This window comes from Lissotriton helveticus, chromosome 8 (genome assembly GCF_964261635.1).
Source record: "Lissotriton helveticus chromosome 8, aLisHel1.1, whole genome shotgun sequence".
In the NCBI taxonomy this organism is placed as follows: Eukaryota; Metazoa; Chordata; class Amphibia; order Caudata; family Salamandridae; genus Lissotriton; species Lissotriton helveticus.
The window spans coordinates 1,586,967,992-1,586,985,908 of record NC_136069.1 but is presented as its reverse complement, the minus strand read 5'-3'; the positions used below and the strand labels follow the sequence as shown (position 1 = coordinate 1,586,985,908).

The 17,917-nt window shown below is 44.1% G+C and overlaps 1 protein-coding gene across 1 annotated transcript in view; it reads left to right on the top strand.

Moving 5' to 3' along the window:
- Positions 1 to 17,917, top strand: part of PDE2A (phosphodiesterase 2A) — a 1,220,867-nt gene that overhangs the window by 1,178,088 nt on the left and 24,862 nt on the right. The window contains exons 25-26 of the mRNA XM_078658599.1: positions 344 to 418; positions 2,256 to 2,355. Coding sequence (XP_078514725.1) covers positions 344 to 418; positions 2,256 to 2,355 — 175 coding nt within the window. The remainder of the gene's footprint in view (positions 1 to 343; positions 419 to 2,255; positions 2,356 to 17,917) is intronic.

Genomic DNA, 17,917 nt, shown 5'->3' with positions numbered 1-17,917 from the left:
AAGTGTCAACTAAATTGTACTGCAAACAAAGTTAGATTTTCATTGTGAACTGTGTATAAAAGGTTCAGATTTATGCAAATATTTAGGAAATCCACATCAAATAAATGTAGAGCAATAAGTCTGAAAGAGAATCATTTGCATAGTCTGTGGTTAGTTTGAAATCTGAATAGTTCTAGCCCTCATAGATTAATGATGAAAACACTATACTATCAAAATGGGGGATTTGGGAGGTGACGGGTGACACGTAACACTCGTATTTGTAAAATCTGTGATGTTCTGCAATGCAGCTTCTTATTAACATGTAAACCTCCTCCTTGGTTGACTGTTTGTGGTTTCTTGACAGAGACACCACTTTGCACAGGCCATCGCCATCTTGAACTCCCAAGGCTGCAACATCTTTGATCAGTTCTCGAGGAAGGTGAGTCGAAATATATTTCTTGGCTGCTATATCACGTGTGCAAGGCACATGCCAGGGGTCTCTAAGCTAACTCAATCCGGTCAAATTCATTGCACATGCACTTTCCTTATAATTTAAAAAAGTTATAGCAGTTCCTAAGATTTGTGTGGAAGATTTAACTTCTGTATCACCGACCCTCAGATGGACATTCGTCTCACTAATGGAACTTCTACCATCTACCAAGCAGTCAGCAATATCTACACCCACTGGTAAACCTGAGTCATGTTAGAGCTGTGGATAAGTGACAGCACTTTAGTAGTATGCTATGGTTTATTATGGATAGTAAAAAGTGACACTTCCCTCTTCAGAGTCCTCTTAAGGGTGGGGATACAGTCTACTTGTCCTCCGATGTTTTTCCTGGTTCTTCCATTCCAAAGGATATTACTCTATCCTTCCAGGGTTAGCCTTCGTCTGTCTGTCTGTCTCTCTAACAGGGTCTCTCTCCCCCTCTTCTAAACCTTTCCCCTACTAGGACCTGTTTTTCATCTGGGTGAGAGACAAAAAGCAGGAGTTACCACCAATCTGCTGCTAGCAAGGTTCTCCACTACCCTTCTCTCCTCCCAGGCATTTAAAAGGTTGTCTGGGGATTGTCCCCCCTGAAGCGCCACCTTTTATCCTGGGGGTGCCTCTTGTTTTCCTTCTATGTGTGATTCCCTTCCCTTGATGCTCTTCAAGTGGCTATTACCTTTTACTACATAAATGCAGAATTTAAAATAGGTCAAGGCCATTAGAAAACTTGATTCCCTACATAAATCTTAACAACCCCCTCACCAAATCTCCCTAGCCCGACCAGTTGGCTGAAAAGTTCACTACCTTGGGTTTTGTCAAGGGCAACACCACACTGGAGTTGAAGAGGTTCAGAACGGAAAAAGCAAGGTAATAGGCCTTCTTCTCTGTGCACCCAGGAACAACATCCCCGTATCTACCAGGACTGGCCCAACCCTGCTTCGATATAGGAAAGATCCGAAGACACCTCCCTTCAAAGTACACCACATCAAGATGAAGCAACAGTCATCTTGCACTATCAAAACCCAGTTACCCCTCCAGTCACTTGTTGCCTGTATCTTTGCCATTGACCATGTACAGCACTTCATACCTTTCAGCTAGGGTCACACAAAATAACAAATACTTACACACAAACATACATGCATTTCAAAAGAGAGGTAATTTCTTAATAGTGGCGTCAAAAACATATATTTAGTACACAGAACAGGGACATATGCTTTCTTCATGAACACTTCACGAAGCCTTTCTGAATCTAACAAGGTGCTTTGTAAGGTATGAGCATTTCTTGGACATATTTTATACGGATGTATGACGGTACGACGCGTACCGTTACAACGCGTACCTTTACGACGCAGGTTTAACAACGCAAGTCGTTACAACGACTTACGTTGTGGGGTGCTGGATAGTGAATAGTTTAATTTACTATTCCAACTCCAGTCCCCTGGATAGTAGGGAAGGTTTTGGATAGTAAATTAAACTATCCCCTATCCTAGAGCGCCCTCCAGCGAAAGTCGTTGTAACGACTTTCGTTGTAAATCCTGCGTTGTAACGGTACCGTGTTGTAACGGTTCCGTTGTAAAGGATGTTTCCCATTTTATACACATGTTTATTCTCATTGTTGAGAAATTCACTTGTGCTGCTAGGCCTATTATTACCATTTCTCCCTTACAAATGTAGTAAACTATTACCTTGTTCTTTGACCTATGAATCCAGAGTTTGTGAATGCAACATTTAGGTTTTCGAATAAATGTTGTGAGTGTAAATATTTCCCTGTGTCTACTTCCTCCCCCAGGATTACCAAAGAATGCTCGATCTGATGCGGGAGATCATTCTAGCAACGGATCTGGCGCATCACCTACGCATCTTCAAGGACCTTCAGAGGATGGCCAATGGTAAGGAGGTCACACGGCGGCATCTTATCTGCTCAGAGTGGAGCTGTCTAGAGAGGAGGCAGCTGACGGTAACACTCAATGATCGGGCACGTCCTACTTGATGTTCAAGTGATCCAGTTGTAAAGTTTTTAATCAGTGTGTGTCTCTTAAAGAAAAAATCTGGTGTCGTAATAATTCAAAACAAATCTGCACCTTCATTAATTCAATATCTCTCAATACAGATGGTTACTTTGGCACAGGGTCATAGCTTAGGGGTCCATTATGATGTCGGGCGGATCGCCACCGCCCGACTGGCGGTGGCGATCTGCCCGACATCATTCCCCGCCGCCCTCCATATACCCCCGCCATGTTACAATAGCGGGGGTTACAGCGGCGGACGGAAAGACCGGACGGCGCATTTGTGCTGGCAGTCAATTGTTCCAATTGCCTGCCGGGCGGAACTCGGGCCTTTTATGGTGGCGGTGTCTGGAAGACACCGCCATCCATATCAGGATGCCTGGCGGAGAAGGCCTTTCCATGGCGGCGCTGCCACCATGCAAAGGCATGCGGGAATTGCCTTGGGGGCCCGTTGTGGGCCCCTGGGGGGGGGGGGGCGGGGGGCTGCACTTGAGGGGTACCTATGGTACCCCCCTACATTGGCATGCACAAGGTGGCAGGGACCGCGCGGTGCCTGTCACGTTGTGCATGCCAATGCACAGCATGCGCATTTGAACTTGTGGCAGGTGCTGCTTACAGCATCACCCGCAACAATGTTAAATGTGCGCGTTGCGACCGCCAGGGTGGGCACAGCGGGACCGCTGCACCTCTAGCAGTCGGTCCTGTTCATCGTAATGGGCCCCTTAGTCTGAGAGATTCGGGGGTGTGAATCTCAAATTTCCCAAATAAAAAGAAACAGTGGGCTGCAGGGTGGACGGATGAGATGACCAAGATTCGGGTTGGCCTGTTTCCACTGTTTCCATGAGGAACAGGGGCAGTACTGATTTGCACTAGGCAGGCCTCTGTCTAGAGGGGCTGAAAACGATGGGTTGGAATGTATGTATTTGTATGTATGTATTTTGATTTATATAGCGCACGAATCACCCAGGGGTCTCAAGGCGCTTGCTTAGGGAACCCGTCCTGGTATTCCCCTGTGAGATACCCCGGCAGGGTATTCACAAGGTGAAAGCCAGGCATCCCGCCGCGAGGGGCCGTAGTGGAGATTAAGCAAGCTATTGCACCTATTGACAATTGGAATGCTACTCTGACAGATTGCCACTGGTCATACTATTTGTAAGCATTCATCCCAACACCTTTTGGGTGATTGGTTGACAGTAGTACGCCTAAAAAGCTGAGACTGGTACAGCTTTCCAAGCCTACAACTGCCAATGTTTCTGAATTCCAAAAAGTATTCAATTTGCACCAATTCAAGGAGTGCTTCTATAGGTGCAGGTTTACTATTTTGGTCAACCAGTCACATATGCATTTAAGATCCCGATAAAAAAATGTACAAGTTAAAACCTCTTAGTTAAATGAGAACCATGAGAAAAACCTACACGGACATAGCAGTCTCAACTCAGGGCCCCCAGACCCTACTACCAAAACAAGAATGCATTTGAAGAATGTCATACCCCGAAAATCCCTGCTGAAGCTACGCCCCTGCCCATCCCACCTGGGCCAGTTCTCCCTGGGAGATCATATCTATGGTCTTCTACAACACAACAGTCTGGGGTCCCTGCCCTGGGATCACTTATTTTAAATGTATTCTCACTGCACACACTCTTCTTCGTCTCTGCTACAAGAAGCCTTGATGGTAGGGTTGTCAAATAGGTGCATGTGGCAGGCCTCCATGTTTCTAGGTCTTTTCTCTTAGAAATCATTTTATCAAGAGACCAACAGCCCCAAGCACTAAACCGGATTCACAAATAGAGGCGGGCGTACAGCCAAATTCATCGGATGGGCTTAGCCAGAGCAAACCAATTGGTCTGGCTTGGCTCCATGAGTCTGTGTACAAGCTGAGCCAACATTTGTTATGCATATTGTATACAAAATGTCAAGTAAAAATATGATACAATCCCTTCAAGTTTTTTTTTAAAAAGTGTATTTATTTAACATGCAGAAGCGTTTCACCTTAGTACATCAGATTGTATCACTGCATATAAGACGTTTATTAAAAGTTTTTAGAAACATTCATGGCTCTCCTCTCAACTACACTGTCATTAGCGAACTAAGAGGCACGTCAGTAGTCATGTAAATGCTAAACGTGGCCTAGATCATGATTATAAATGGAGCAACATTACAGACTATTAAATCAAACATAAAAGGTTCTTGTACAGTGCACATTCTGAAGTGAAGCATTTAAAAGTGGGCTCATTATATGCCAATAAAGAAAAGGGAAGCTCTCTGAATTTTTCTGCCTAGGATCCCATAAATTAAAGAAGCAGGGAAGTCAGTATGGATTCCAGGTTATCTGGTTTCACATTTTGAAATTTAGCCTCCAGATGTTTACATCTGTCTCTCGCTCCCTCATTTGCATAAAAGCTCACTGTTTTGTCTTTCATTCTCACAACGAGAAAAATCAACACAAAAATAGCAAACCCGACTCAGGGTCCCCAAACCCAACTGCCAAGTAAGCAACGCATTTATTTGGGGGGTGTCATAACTCAAACACCCCCGAAGCTGCAAGCCTGCTTTAGCTACATCTATCATTTCTCCTCCCCTGTTCGTGATTCTGAGATGTTTTGTATGTATTGCAACCAGTAATTAACAAATGTGTTAAATACCTCTCACTTCGATAAAAGTTGGCAGGTCAAAAAAGCCGGAATTTAACTGGGGAAACCAATACAGTATTTCAACTAGCCTGTAGCCTAGTGCGCTTTATGAAAATAGTTAACACGACCCTAAACCCAGTGGCTAGTGTCTGAACTGAATTTATTGAGTCCTGCTTTGGTACCTTAAGACAATTCTTTTTTGATAACCAAAAGACACAGTAAACAGTGAAAGACTTCTCATATAAATACACAGCACTGTACTAGATCTATCGAGATCCGCTCTGGTACTTTAAGACACTTCTTTTATTTTTTTTTGATAACTAAAGACACAGCAAACTGTGTAAGGTTTTTTATACAAATGCGCAGTACTGTACCAGTCTGCATGATTTGTTTTTAATTTCTCTATTGCTTTTATCTGCTTCGTAAAACTCTTTGACAATGCATCACTCTCTTTTTCTTTGAGTAATTGCAAAGATTTGTATTAATCACGCAATAAAGATTATTATTATTATTATTATTATTATTAATAATATTATTATTAATACAGTATTTACCGTACAACTGGGTTTTGGTGTCTTAAGCACCAAACCCATGTTATTGCCCAAAATGTCAGAATTGGTGCTATTTATTGCACCTGATACATTTTGAACCCCACTCCGTTGGATTTTGTTGGGTGCAAAAAATGGGACCTAAACCTCCTACACTCAAAATCAGGGCCGTAGTGCTCACTAACACCGTGCACACCAATATATTATTCTTACAAGTGTGCCTAAAGCAAATGAATGTCCTCTATTTCAAACAAAATTTCACCTGAAAAAGCGAATGAAACACATGTCGGCAAGAGATATTCAACTAATAAAAGCATCGATTTGTTCTGAGTTATTGGGCACCAGCTGTCCTCTTTTAGAGACATACCTTTGTGACACCCTCAAGCCGTTCTTGAATCAAAACAGAGCCACAGATAGTTCTAATGACAAACATCTTTCAATTAATACATCACTAATAGAAACAATTTTCCAAAGACGGATCCCTAGTTCCAGGATCATGAATTTGGTTTTCAAAGTCTTGATGCTTCCTGGCTTGCCCTTAGGTGTCCCTGGCCCTGTCCCTCCTCCTTCTGAAATTATAATCATAAAGTCAGTCATTACTATGAGCAGAGAGAAAACAGAGCCCTATGAGCCGTGTTCACTTTCTGTACTTAAATTTCCAATATTTACAGTCATTAAACCCCTCAGCAGCAAATAAATGGCCCTTGCAGGGCTAAGGGTGAGATAAGGGGTCACCACTGTGATATTAAAGGTCAAGTGATGCAATTTCTGCTACCACTGGCATTTTGGTGAATCAATATAATTCAGGAGCGAGAACAATATTCGTATTATTAGGTTCATATTTATTACCTTTCACACAAAAAAAATGTTACGGTCTTCTCTGATCAAAGACATTACCTGCCCTTCTTCATGTCTTATTAAACAAACCTGGCCTTCTCACCCTTTATTTATTGGTGCAGTACTGCTGTATCATTCCAAGTTTAGTGCCTCAGCGTGAAGGATAACACTGCAATGCTGCATATTTATGTAAATTCTTAGTGCCAGTTCTCAAAATGTTGAGTTTTTTTCCCCCATACACATTTTGTCAGGATTTACCTATTAAACTTTTTGCCGGGGAAAACGCTGTGAGGTGGTCATTTTTACATATTTGAGAATCTACATCCGGGCCACACACTCCTAAACTTGGATTCCCCCAGCCTTTAAAATGAGGGACTATATGTTCTGGATTCCTTCCTGCCTGGCCAAAAAAGCCATATGGGATTGTCATGCCTCTCAGCTATTTAACACAAGGAAGGGGAGAGGGCCATTCCTGTTTAAACTCCAAAACCCCAGGCCCCCATACCGGATCAAATGTTCACACTAAAGGGGTCAATAGAGTACATGATAGACATAGCCAAGACAAATTTCTCAGTTTTGAAAAACTGCCCTCACTCACATACCGAAGTATGTGACATGCTTCATCATAGGGCCTGCTACAAACGCCCTGGTGTAGCCACATCCAGGGTGGAGCATTAGGGAGGGGCAAAAAATAATAAATTCCACACTACAAAACATACAACCACATAATATCAACACATACAACGAGTAACACAAAATGAGGTGAAAAGCATGTGCAAAACACCCAGTGACTGGAACTGATAGTGCGACAAAAAGGTGCAGTATAGGAAAGTGATTAAAACTGGTTAAGGGTGCCAATAGAAAGAATTACTTTATTAGACACAATTAGGTACCCATACCAGGATTAAAAGTAAGAAAAGGATGGGAAATGTCTTATTGAGAAAATGAGGTTCCTCAAGACTTCCCTCCTACCACTGCTGAGGTCAACATGTTTCGACCGCTGGAAATGCGCCTAAAAAGGTCACACGGTCTTCGTCAGGACTGTCGCAATCAGTACCACTGTTGGCCTTTCCGTAATCCGGTTAAAGGCCCCTCGGAGTAGAGTAGGTCAGTCGTATCCGTACTCTTCCAAGTCTTTCTGATTCAAAAGTGGAGGCTGATCCCAATAGTGCGGGAAAACTTTTACTGAGAAGGAGCAAATAGAGTTTGATGGAAACCAACATCAGTTCAATCACTCAATCTCCCAGCCCTTGATTAATTATAACATCTCTATTGACAGTATTACTCATGAAGTGTTAAAAATTAGCTTGTGCAACTGTGGCAGTAACAATGTATCTGCTATGCTCATGTCCAAGATTTAGACTTCACCCACTCCGGATTATGTAACAACAATCTTACGCTCACCAATGGTAACGATTTCTGCTGCTTTAATAAAAATAGGCTTGGTAGTTTGGTCTGCCCTGTTCCCATGATGCACTGGGCCAGGGACAGACTAATTTGCATATAGCCAGGTTCTGAGCTGGGATGGGGCAGTGAGCTAAATAACGGTGATGGATCAAGCCCTGATCTTTGGACTGGGTAAGAGTGGTCTGCTTAATTCAGACACTCTGTTCATCACCACCCCCTTTTCTGGATCGTTTTTGGCCACTATAGGTGTGGCAGGGTATACTCAGACATGAGTCCCTTGCTCACTGCTCCATCAGGATTCAAGCAAGCCGGGCCGACGAGGCTGAAATGCCAGAAACCGGTCCCCGGTAGCTTGTCTCCTTTCTGGTGAAGAATTGGCTTGGTAGTTTGGTCTGCCCTGTTCCCATGATGCACTGGGCCAGGGACAGACTAATTTGCATATAGCCAGGTTCTGAGCTGGGATGGGGCAGTGAGCTAAATAACGGTGATGGATCAAGCCCTGATCTTTGGACTGGGTAAAAGTGGTCTGCTTAATTCAGACACTCTGTTCATCACCACCCCCTTTTCTGAATCGTTTTTGGCCACTATAGGTGTGGCAGGGTATACTCAGACATGAGTCCCTTGCTCACTGCTCCATCAGGATTCAAGCAAGCCGGGCCGACGAGGCTGAAATGCCAGAAACCGGTCCCCGGTAGCTTGTATCCTTTCTGGTGAAGAATTGGCTTGGTAGTTTGGTCTGCCCTGTTCCCATGATGCTCTGGGCCAGGGACAGTCTAAACTCACCGAGTTCATGAATTTCACGAGCCCGACCAGGTGTCCATCAGGAGGGTCTCCCTAAGAACACAATCTGCAAACAGAATAATGCGTGAGACTGCTGCACCTTGGAACCGGAATCTCCCATCAGAGACTCAGGCGCAATACAACCATCGCCCGAGGGAGCAGCTAAATGTATCCAAGAGGTTCAGAGAAATCACCCTTTGTCAGAGCATCTTACCGGTCTCTGGGCCAGCCCTGTCCCATATGCCTGAGTATCGGAACACCGCAAAGGTAATGGACGCAGTATCCCATCGGTCTTTTAAGATAGAGTGAACCCTGACCCGTTGCATTCGTCGCGCACCACGTGACTGACGTAGTGACGTCATGACGTTACGCGCGTAGTGTCTCCGTTAGATATAAAATAGAGACCTCTGTGAAATACGCGTGAGATATCTTCATAAGTGCATAGCGTCATATCACCAAAAACCTCCACGTGGATACCACCAAAATGCAGAAACGGGCATCGCACGCCAAAAAAGCCCTATGGGAATGGGAACTGCATCAAGTAAGCCAACTCAGTCCTCCCCAGTTCCCCAGGTGTGCGAGAGTTTTTATCCTCTTTGCCCCCAGTGTACAAAGTCAGAAGGATATGCTCATGGTGCATAGTACTGCAACAGCCATCATGCCCGCGTGGAATCAACCCAAAGCAGGAACGGGCTACGCATGTTACAAAGCCCTGTGGAGGTGGAAAATACACCAGATCAGCTATCTCAGCCGACCCCAGACCCCCCAGATATACGAGAGCTCTCCCCCACCTCCAGTAAATGATGACAAATTTACAAGTGATACAGGTGTGTGACCATTCAAGTGGATCATCTAATCCTGGATGTTACGGAGTAAAAGACTATTGCTCAGTGGAATTACCATCAGTGTAAGCTTCAAAACCCCTGTGGCGCCACCGTCGTGGTATTTAGTCACATACCACAATACTCTTGGTCTTATCAGACCACCCAATTCTCCGATGTGAATGTAGTAGACAGACTTGCCCCATAAAGAAGGGCCTGCATTATAGGATCATAACTACTTGAGCTTGATTCATATAATCGCTGAATACCATAAGGTTAAGGCTTTATGGGGGCTACGAGTGGAAACTTTGTATCAGTGTTGGAGTTGTAGAAGTCAGTGTGCCTCTCAGCTCCCTAATGATATTTTGATGTAACTAATATAGTCTAAAATAGAACAAGCATTGGCAAAGCTAATTGACTTGGATTTTGGTGCCAGCTTTTCAGCTCTGTCAGTGCTTGTTTTATTTCGCTATAATTTATTGAAAACCTATTTTCTTTGGGAAGCTGCCAGGCCCTCATCAATCTAAAAAATAAAAAAAAGCATTGACTAAAGGCAACAATATTTTTGGGTCTCAAAAAGCACACATGGGCATATTAGTCCCTGACACATAAGCAAACTACTTTATGTGTGGATGTGCTCCTTGTGAAATTGCAGAATTCTGTCGCTGGCAGTGTAGTTAGCCAAAGGCTGAAGTGGACTGGCCCACTGCACTATGTTGTATGCTGTATTGGGAGGAAGATAAATGGGAATGACACAATAACAGATCAATGGATGAAGAGACCTAGCTGAAACACTCTCATAAGTATATTATGTATATCATTTTAGTAAAATCAAAAGGTCTTGGCTCGCAACAAACCAAATAAAAAAGAAATCTGTAATTCAGGACATCATATAGAGATTTCCATTAGAAAAGGTGCGGGTGGAAACTTTTAGTGTCTTTGAAATGCTCCAGCAATCTTCACCAGGTTCAGCATGTCCAATTCTTTCTAGCAGTATACTTTATTTAGTAGATTTAGCGAAGATTTGTATAGTATTTGAAGATTTTTTTAAATTGAACAGTACCTTAACATCTAGCTCATATTGAGTAACTTCAAATTAATAACTACTAAATATATGGTGCTTGCAAGATTCTCTCTGTAGTTTTGAAACACTGTCAACACAAGTAGCCTTATTCACAAAGGTAAACTTAGACCAAAAGTATAAGGTTTATGACTTTCGGTATTCACAAACGTAAGTTATGAGTAGTATCTTAACGTCTGCATTCAGGGAGGGGATTTCACACTCGGGGCAGAATTGTCCACCGAGTGCGGAAATTCCACTCCACACTCAGAGTGGAATCTCTGCACTCCGGATGAAATGTACACACTCAGGGCGGATCTCTGACCGAAGTGCTGAGATTCCGCCGAGTGTGGAAATTCCACCCTGAGTGGGGGGATTCTGCCCAAATGCAGACGTAAAGAAACTACTCGTAACTTACCTTTGTGAATATCGAAAGGTAGTAAAGTTAGACTTTTGGTGTGAACTTAGACTAAAAGCCTATCTTTACCTTTGTGAATCAGGCCCCGAGTGTTGCTCTGATATGTACCAGTTTGGAGACTGAAAAGGGTGACAGCTTAATCTGCCCCTCAGTGAACCTATTTGTCTTCGGTTGCAGCGATATAAGCATCATATAACGTAAATCGGTGAGCGTCTTTGTTGACTAAAATCTTACCTTTTGTGTATGCCATCTTGGTAAAAATAACTACAACCAAATAAAAGTGGGTAATGGGTCAAAGTCTTGTAATAACGCTTACGTATATTTTACCATAGCAGGACGCCACACTTGTATCTGTATTACATAATGGTATGCTAATTGTTTGGAATATAGCATTGTTTAACAATTGCCTGGTCACTTGACACATAGTAGACAGTACAATATATTTATTTTCTCAAATGATTTTACACATGTTTTTACTGAAAATGGATGTACAACCAAGTTTTAACACGTATGGCACGCACATACAGTCTTTGAGGGGTGGACAGTTCGAGCTCAAACTGTGTCTTGATTGTCCTTTCTCTGTGTCCTGCTTCTCTCTACTGATTCATCCTCCCCCAACTCCATCGACATATAATGCGTTTAAGACCCATACAGCAATACCTGCAAAAACCAATAAGTGTTGTCTGTCATCTTTAAGTTTGTTTAGACCCATGCTAGCAGGTGCTACAGTACTCAAAAACATTCAGTCCTGGTAAATGGGTGTGCTACACAAGACTTCAGTAACATGCTCAGAGGTCCGGGGATGCTGTGCTTACTGGAGTAGGTTGGGGGCTGATTTAGAGTTTGGCGAACAGGGTACTCTCTCATAAATGTGGAGGAGTGCCTTGTCTGTCAAACTCTAGGTCCATCAGAGATTGGCAGGCTGTAAGACTTCCATCTGATGAGCACCTATTGACTCCATTGACGGAAATCTTACTCCGCCCGCTCTACACGGGCAAATTTCCAAGCCCCTATCACCTCAAGAACATCACTTTTTATGACTTCTAGGGCCCGATGTAGGACACCAAATACCGGTCGTTACCGACCGGTATTTGGCTTTTGAAATGTAGGGGGCATGTAATTTACCGATTCGGTAAATTTACCGATTCGGTAAAATACCGAATCAGTAAATCTAGATGTGGGTGGCACTGAAAAGAGTGCCACAGGCCCTTAGTAATTCGTTATTTACCATGAAATACTATTTAATGGTAAATAACGAATTCCTGTATACATGCACATCTGTGGGTGTACACAGGGCATGTATGTGTGTCACATGGCACACAAGCCAGAATCAGGGGTGCAACAGGGTGTCAGAGTGACACCCTGTCCCCCTTGAAAATTCAGTAATTTTACCGAATCGGTATTTACCGATTCGGTAATTGCCATTGATTCCTATGGGCCTTGAAAATACCGAATTTTTACCTACATCTCATTTACCGAATCTAGAATACCGAATCGGTAAAATTCGGTATTCTAGAGTCGGTAAATGAGATTTACCTACATCGGGCCCAAAGTGTCTTAACGCTGCCTTGTAAATAAGGTCACCCTTCCTGCACTGTGTGTGCTCTGCATTATGCAGCACACATAAAAGTTACAAAACGGCATTTAAAGATTGATTATGTGCAGGAAGGGGGACCTTCCTGCACATAAACAATCTTCCCCTGCACGCAGACACCCTTGCACTATGGTTCAAGGGTGACTGCGTTGGCGCTAGCCTGCTAAGAGTAGCGCCAGCACAAGAGGAAACGCAGGCCTGCACCATATTCTTGTAAATATGGTGCAGCCCTGCGTTTCTGAAGTGGCGGAGTGAGGCGTTAACCCAGTAAGGCTAACGCCTTACTCTGCCACTTCCTCTGTAAATATGCCCCACAGTGTGGTGTTTTTAGGTTTCGCCTGCCGAAAGCTGCGCAGCAGCGTTTCGCGCAGGCGCAATCTTTTGTTTACAGTATGTGGCCTTAGTTCCGCCTCTCTCTTCCATTGGCTAGCTCCATAAATGGAGGCTAGCCATTGGAAGAGAGAGGCGTCCGTCATTCTGCGAGGCGACTCGTGGGCGTTCCGGCGATTTCTTCTCATCCAGCCCCTTTTAGCACGTCATTGCGGCGGTGGGCGGGTGTTTTTATTTTTTTTACCGTGTTGTTTTCGTCTTTTTGGAAGTGCCTTTTGCTGGAGTGGTCGGCGAGATTTAAGTTGCCAGGAAGTTGTTGTTATTTCCGATCAGGTAAGCAGCATTTTGTTTATAATTACTGTCTCATGTCGTCTCCCTGTTTGTTTACGTCTTTGTGTGTGTTTTTGCTGTGGTCTCTACATGCCCCTTGTTGTGAATGTTTCTCTTTGTTTCTAACACATGCCCCGTGTTTGTACGTGTACCTCGTCTCGTCTATCACGTCTCATGTTGTCTCCTTGTTTGTTTTACGTTTTTGTGTGTTTCGTTGCTGTCGTCTCTACATGCTCCGTGTTGTGAATGTTTCTGTTTGCACGTTACCACCCCCCTCCCGCTGTCCGTGTGCCCGTTCCCTCCCCCCTCCCGCTGTCCGTGTCTCCGGCCCCTTGTACATGCTTGTTGTTCTTCCAGTTGCTTTCCCATACCATACAATGGGTTTCGCTTATTTTTTTCCATTAGAAGAGGTTACCAGCTCTCTTGTACCCGTGATCTCCCAAAGAATACTTTCTACTGTTTGGCTTACATTACATGTACGTCACTCGTATTTTCGACTTTATCTCCTCCCGTCCGCAATCCAAATGGACTCAGTTCTCCCCCGCGTATACAATGGTGTAGCTATTAGAACTGATCAGTCTTAAATGAAACAGCCACTCCCACCAATGGACTGGTCTATTCTTTCATGCTCTGGGCGGGCCCTATTGGAAATCAGCCTACGCTCATTGTACGTAGTAATAGCCCAATCTACTACAACCAACCAATCTTGCAATGGTTCCATCCACACTCTCTTGAACACGCTTGTATGGGCCAACTTGCATTCTTTACTCACAAGGCCCATTTCCCCCCAGCTATTCACCTTAGCAGTGGTACAGCCCGCTCCTCCATCACTGGAATGGTTCAGTCCGCTGTCTTGTCTTCTCCCAGGTTGGACCAGAACAGCCTGCTCTGCCTCCCCGCCTTCCTTCCCACTTTAATGTCGTAAAGAGCGCGAGATTAAGGCATTGGATGTGGCAAAGTGTTCTAGGCGCGGGAACTGTCCTCCCCTGTCCCTCCCGCCGCTCTCTCCTAAGTTATTACTCGCCATAGAGTGGGCCAGCTCGGCCGACTTCAATCTCTCCACGGTCATTACCGCTTTAACAGCGCCTCCCTTGGACATTAAATAGAAATTAAATTGATTGGACGGAAAAAGGACTTTTCTCCCGCTCTTTTTATTATCCTAAGAGGCTCTGTGATGCCTGCAATATTGAGAGAAAATTTGGCTTATCGCCGGCGCGCAGATACCTCTCGGACCTTGTGATGTGGGGGGAGGGGGAGGCAGGCCTGCATCTCTCCCGCTGAAGATGGATTTGGCGGTGTCGGTCTGCCAGCAGGATTCAGACAGCCTGACTAATTCCATCCAGCCTGTTTTTGTGCACTTCAGCCCCCAGAAACAATGTGCTGTGAAGCTGTGTTGCAGTTCGGGGCAAAATGGCCACTGTGTTACAACACAAAAGTCAAATGCTCTTTCCAATACTAGGCATTATGCTGCACGAGGCATACCTCAGTATCTCAAATGACCTTCATTATGCGGCAGGGATGGTGAGCATTGCTTGTGTGCGTGAGCTCCTCACCCCCCTCCCCCCCTCGTTGCTTGTGTGCGTGAGCTCCTCACCCCCTTCCCCCTCGTGGCTTCTGCGTGCGTGAGCTCCTCACCCCCTCCCCCCCTCGTTGCTTGTGTGTGCGCGAGCTCCTCACCCCCCTCCCCCCTCGTTGCGTGTGTGCGTGAGCTCCCCCCCCCTCCCCCCTCGTTGTTTGTTTTGGTATGGTCGTCAAAAGGCCTTTTGGCAACACAACAGCTAAAAGCTGTTTGTATGTGAGACTTAAAAAGCAGTCACCCCCGACAAGTCTGAACTACAAAGGATGTTAAGAAACTATGCCCCAGAGTGTGTGTGTGGCTCTGTGTGTGTGTGGGGGGGGGGGGGGGGGCTCTGTTGGTGTGTGTGGGTCTGTGTGTGTGTGTGGGTCTGTGTGTTTTTGTGTGGCATTTGCCAGAGATTAAACTATTGGCATTGTAAATGACAATGCCATTTATTTATCTGTTTTCAAAACCAACACATAAATACAAATTTTGTCATATACAATGCCAATAGCTCAAACTTTTCAGAAGGCGAAACCATTGCATTGTAAATGCTTGTTTTCCTTTCTGCCACCACCAGGAAGAGCCATTATTGTCATACATGAAAAATTCTGTTTAGCACGGTGTGTGTTATTAATCAGCTGAATGACCCAGGGAAGCACTCTGTACATTGTTTTTGATATGATACTCTCGCGGAGTGTAGGGGTCATTCATTTTTCTGTTTTTCAGAAACAAACTCCCACTTTGAAAAGTTTGTCTCTGAAAAAGCAAAAAAAGTTAAATGTTTAGTGAACACCATCAAAACAGTCACTCACAGTGTACTCTGAAGGCTGCATAATTCAGGCATGCCAACATGCAGATAAATGTCACTAGATTAGAGGAGGTGGGGTTTTAAAGGGGTGCGGTCTATGTTGGGGCGGAGCTTAGGCCTATAATTTTCATGAAGCATGAGTGGGCGGGTTCATGGAGAGGGGGCGGGACTTTATGCCAGAAATGACCCAAACCCACCCCCTTAACAAATGCTTCTGAAGCTGCTGCTATGGGCCTGCAAAATTTGGAAACCAACCATAGACGTCAGCAGTCCCCAATCTCCAAACATTAGCGGGAAATCCAAACATTAAAGGGGTTTCCAGCTCATGTTATCTCCCACCGTGCGATATTGTATCCTCACTGGGAGACCCTGTGAGTAGAGATGAAATTGTGTGACACAGGGTGAGACTGTGTGTGTTGGCAGGTCTGAAAATATCATGCATAGTCTCAGTCTGAGTCTGAGGAGAGTGGTGAGTGGTGAGAATAAGCAACGCAATAAACATAGTGCCTTGCCATGCTCACAGTATAAACTGTGATACTGTGTGATACTACACAAAAATAAGCATACATGGTCTCCCTGCCACATAGCTCTTCTCAGAGATGTGGCAACAGCAGCGTTTATTGTGTCATGTCACACAGCATGGCAGTGTGGCATATTCACTGTAACATTTTAAAAGGTTTTTGTTTGGTACCCATAGACCAATTGTGTCATTGGTGGAAGGGAAGGAGGCTGCACAGAGCTGCTCTCTTGACAACACCAGCTCAGCAGGGTCCCATGGCACATGTTCACAACCCCAACCTTGTCTATCTGCCGAAAAATGCAACTTAACACCGTTTGCCAGACTTGTTACTCATTTTCCTTGTGTAATTAGCTAAACATTCTAGTTTAATATTTGTTGTTTGGTCAGTGGGTGTCTCACTGATTGTGAATCATGCTATTATAGTTTCATGTTGGATTGTGCTGTCGTTTGGTCTATGGACATAGAAACTACTAAATAATGGTCCTCCTAAATGGGTCTAATCCAGCTGTCTGTCCGGATTTTTGTTTTTTGATACTATGGTCACCCTATCCTGATCTGTTGAGTCCATGATATACATGTTCAATGTGAACATTTCTATGCATGTAATTGCCTATTTCTATTTCATGCAATCATAATTTTCTGTGCAATACTATGCCACAAATGAGTATCAGCTCCAAGACACGTCTTGATAACATGTTTCCCAATCATATTATAGGTTTCTCTGTGGTCTACGACAGCATATATTCCATGTGCTATATTATCCATATTTTTTTCTGCGTCATTAGATATTTCCCTGTGTGTTTTGAGAATACATTTCTAGGTCTTGCCGAAGGCAGTGCATCTTGTGAGACCTTTCATTGCCTTACTGGCCTTTGAGGCCACCCACTGCTTACCATTGGTTGGCTTAATTGTCACTCTCATTTGCTTGATTCTTCTTCATCAGCTCCCACAGCCTTTCCTTCCTCTTCTTGTGCCTGACCCTCAATTGGAGCACAGACTAATTACTGAGTCCTTCCTCTGCTCGCTTTTTAATATGTCATTCGAAGTGTCGCACATTTGGCTACGTGGTGCTACTTAAAAGCATAACCATGGAAATGACACATAAGCAATCTGGACACTTCTCAGCTATGGCATATGAGATATGAATGTTTACATTTGGTTGTTGTGCTTCCACCCTTTGCGCACTGGATGGCAGGCAAGTCCTTCAATTCGATTTTGCTTCAAAGAAATGTAGAGCCTGAAGAAACAAGCACTATTGTATTGTATCAAATTGTAATTGCATTCATATAGCGCTTACGAGGCGTCGAAGCGCACTTTTGTGGTTCAAGCCTTTACTTTTCATGAGACATAAAGTAACTGCCAATTTGCTTACGGCATGAAATATATCAAATTGATTCTGGAGAATAGTAGATAAAACCAGTCTGCCCAGATTGCCACATGACCCGCTATGGATCAATTTCATGGCCATGGCCCCTGGGCATATCTATCCAAAACAACCTAAGGAGAGCCTCCTGGGTCATTCAGCTGAGTACAAAACACACAGAGCGCTGGACAGATTATTTCATACGCGACAATAATGTCTTTGAGAAGAGTGTATCAAATAACAATATTAGAACACTTAGGATGAACCGAAAGTTTCATCCACCAGAAACGCCTCTTTCCATCCTGTAAACTGGGACTTTCCAAACCTCCCTGTGGTGAACACCCCTCGCCAGGAAAAGGTTTCACCAGAAAATGAATGTTCCCTCATGCAAAGAAACACAGACATTTTATTAGCACTTTACTTTCTATCTCTAAGAGT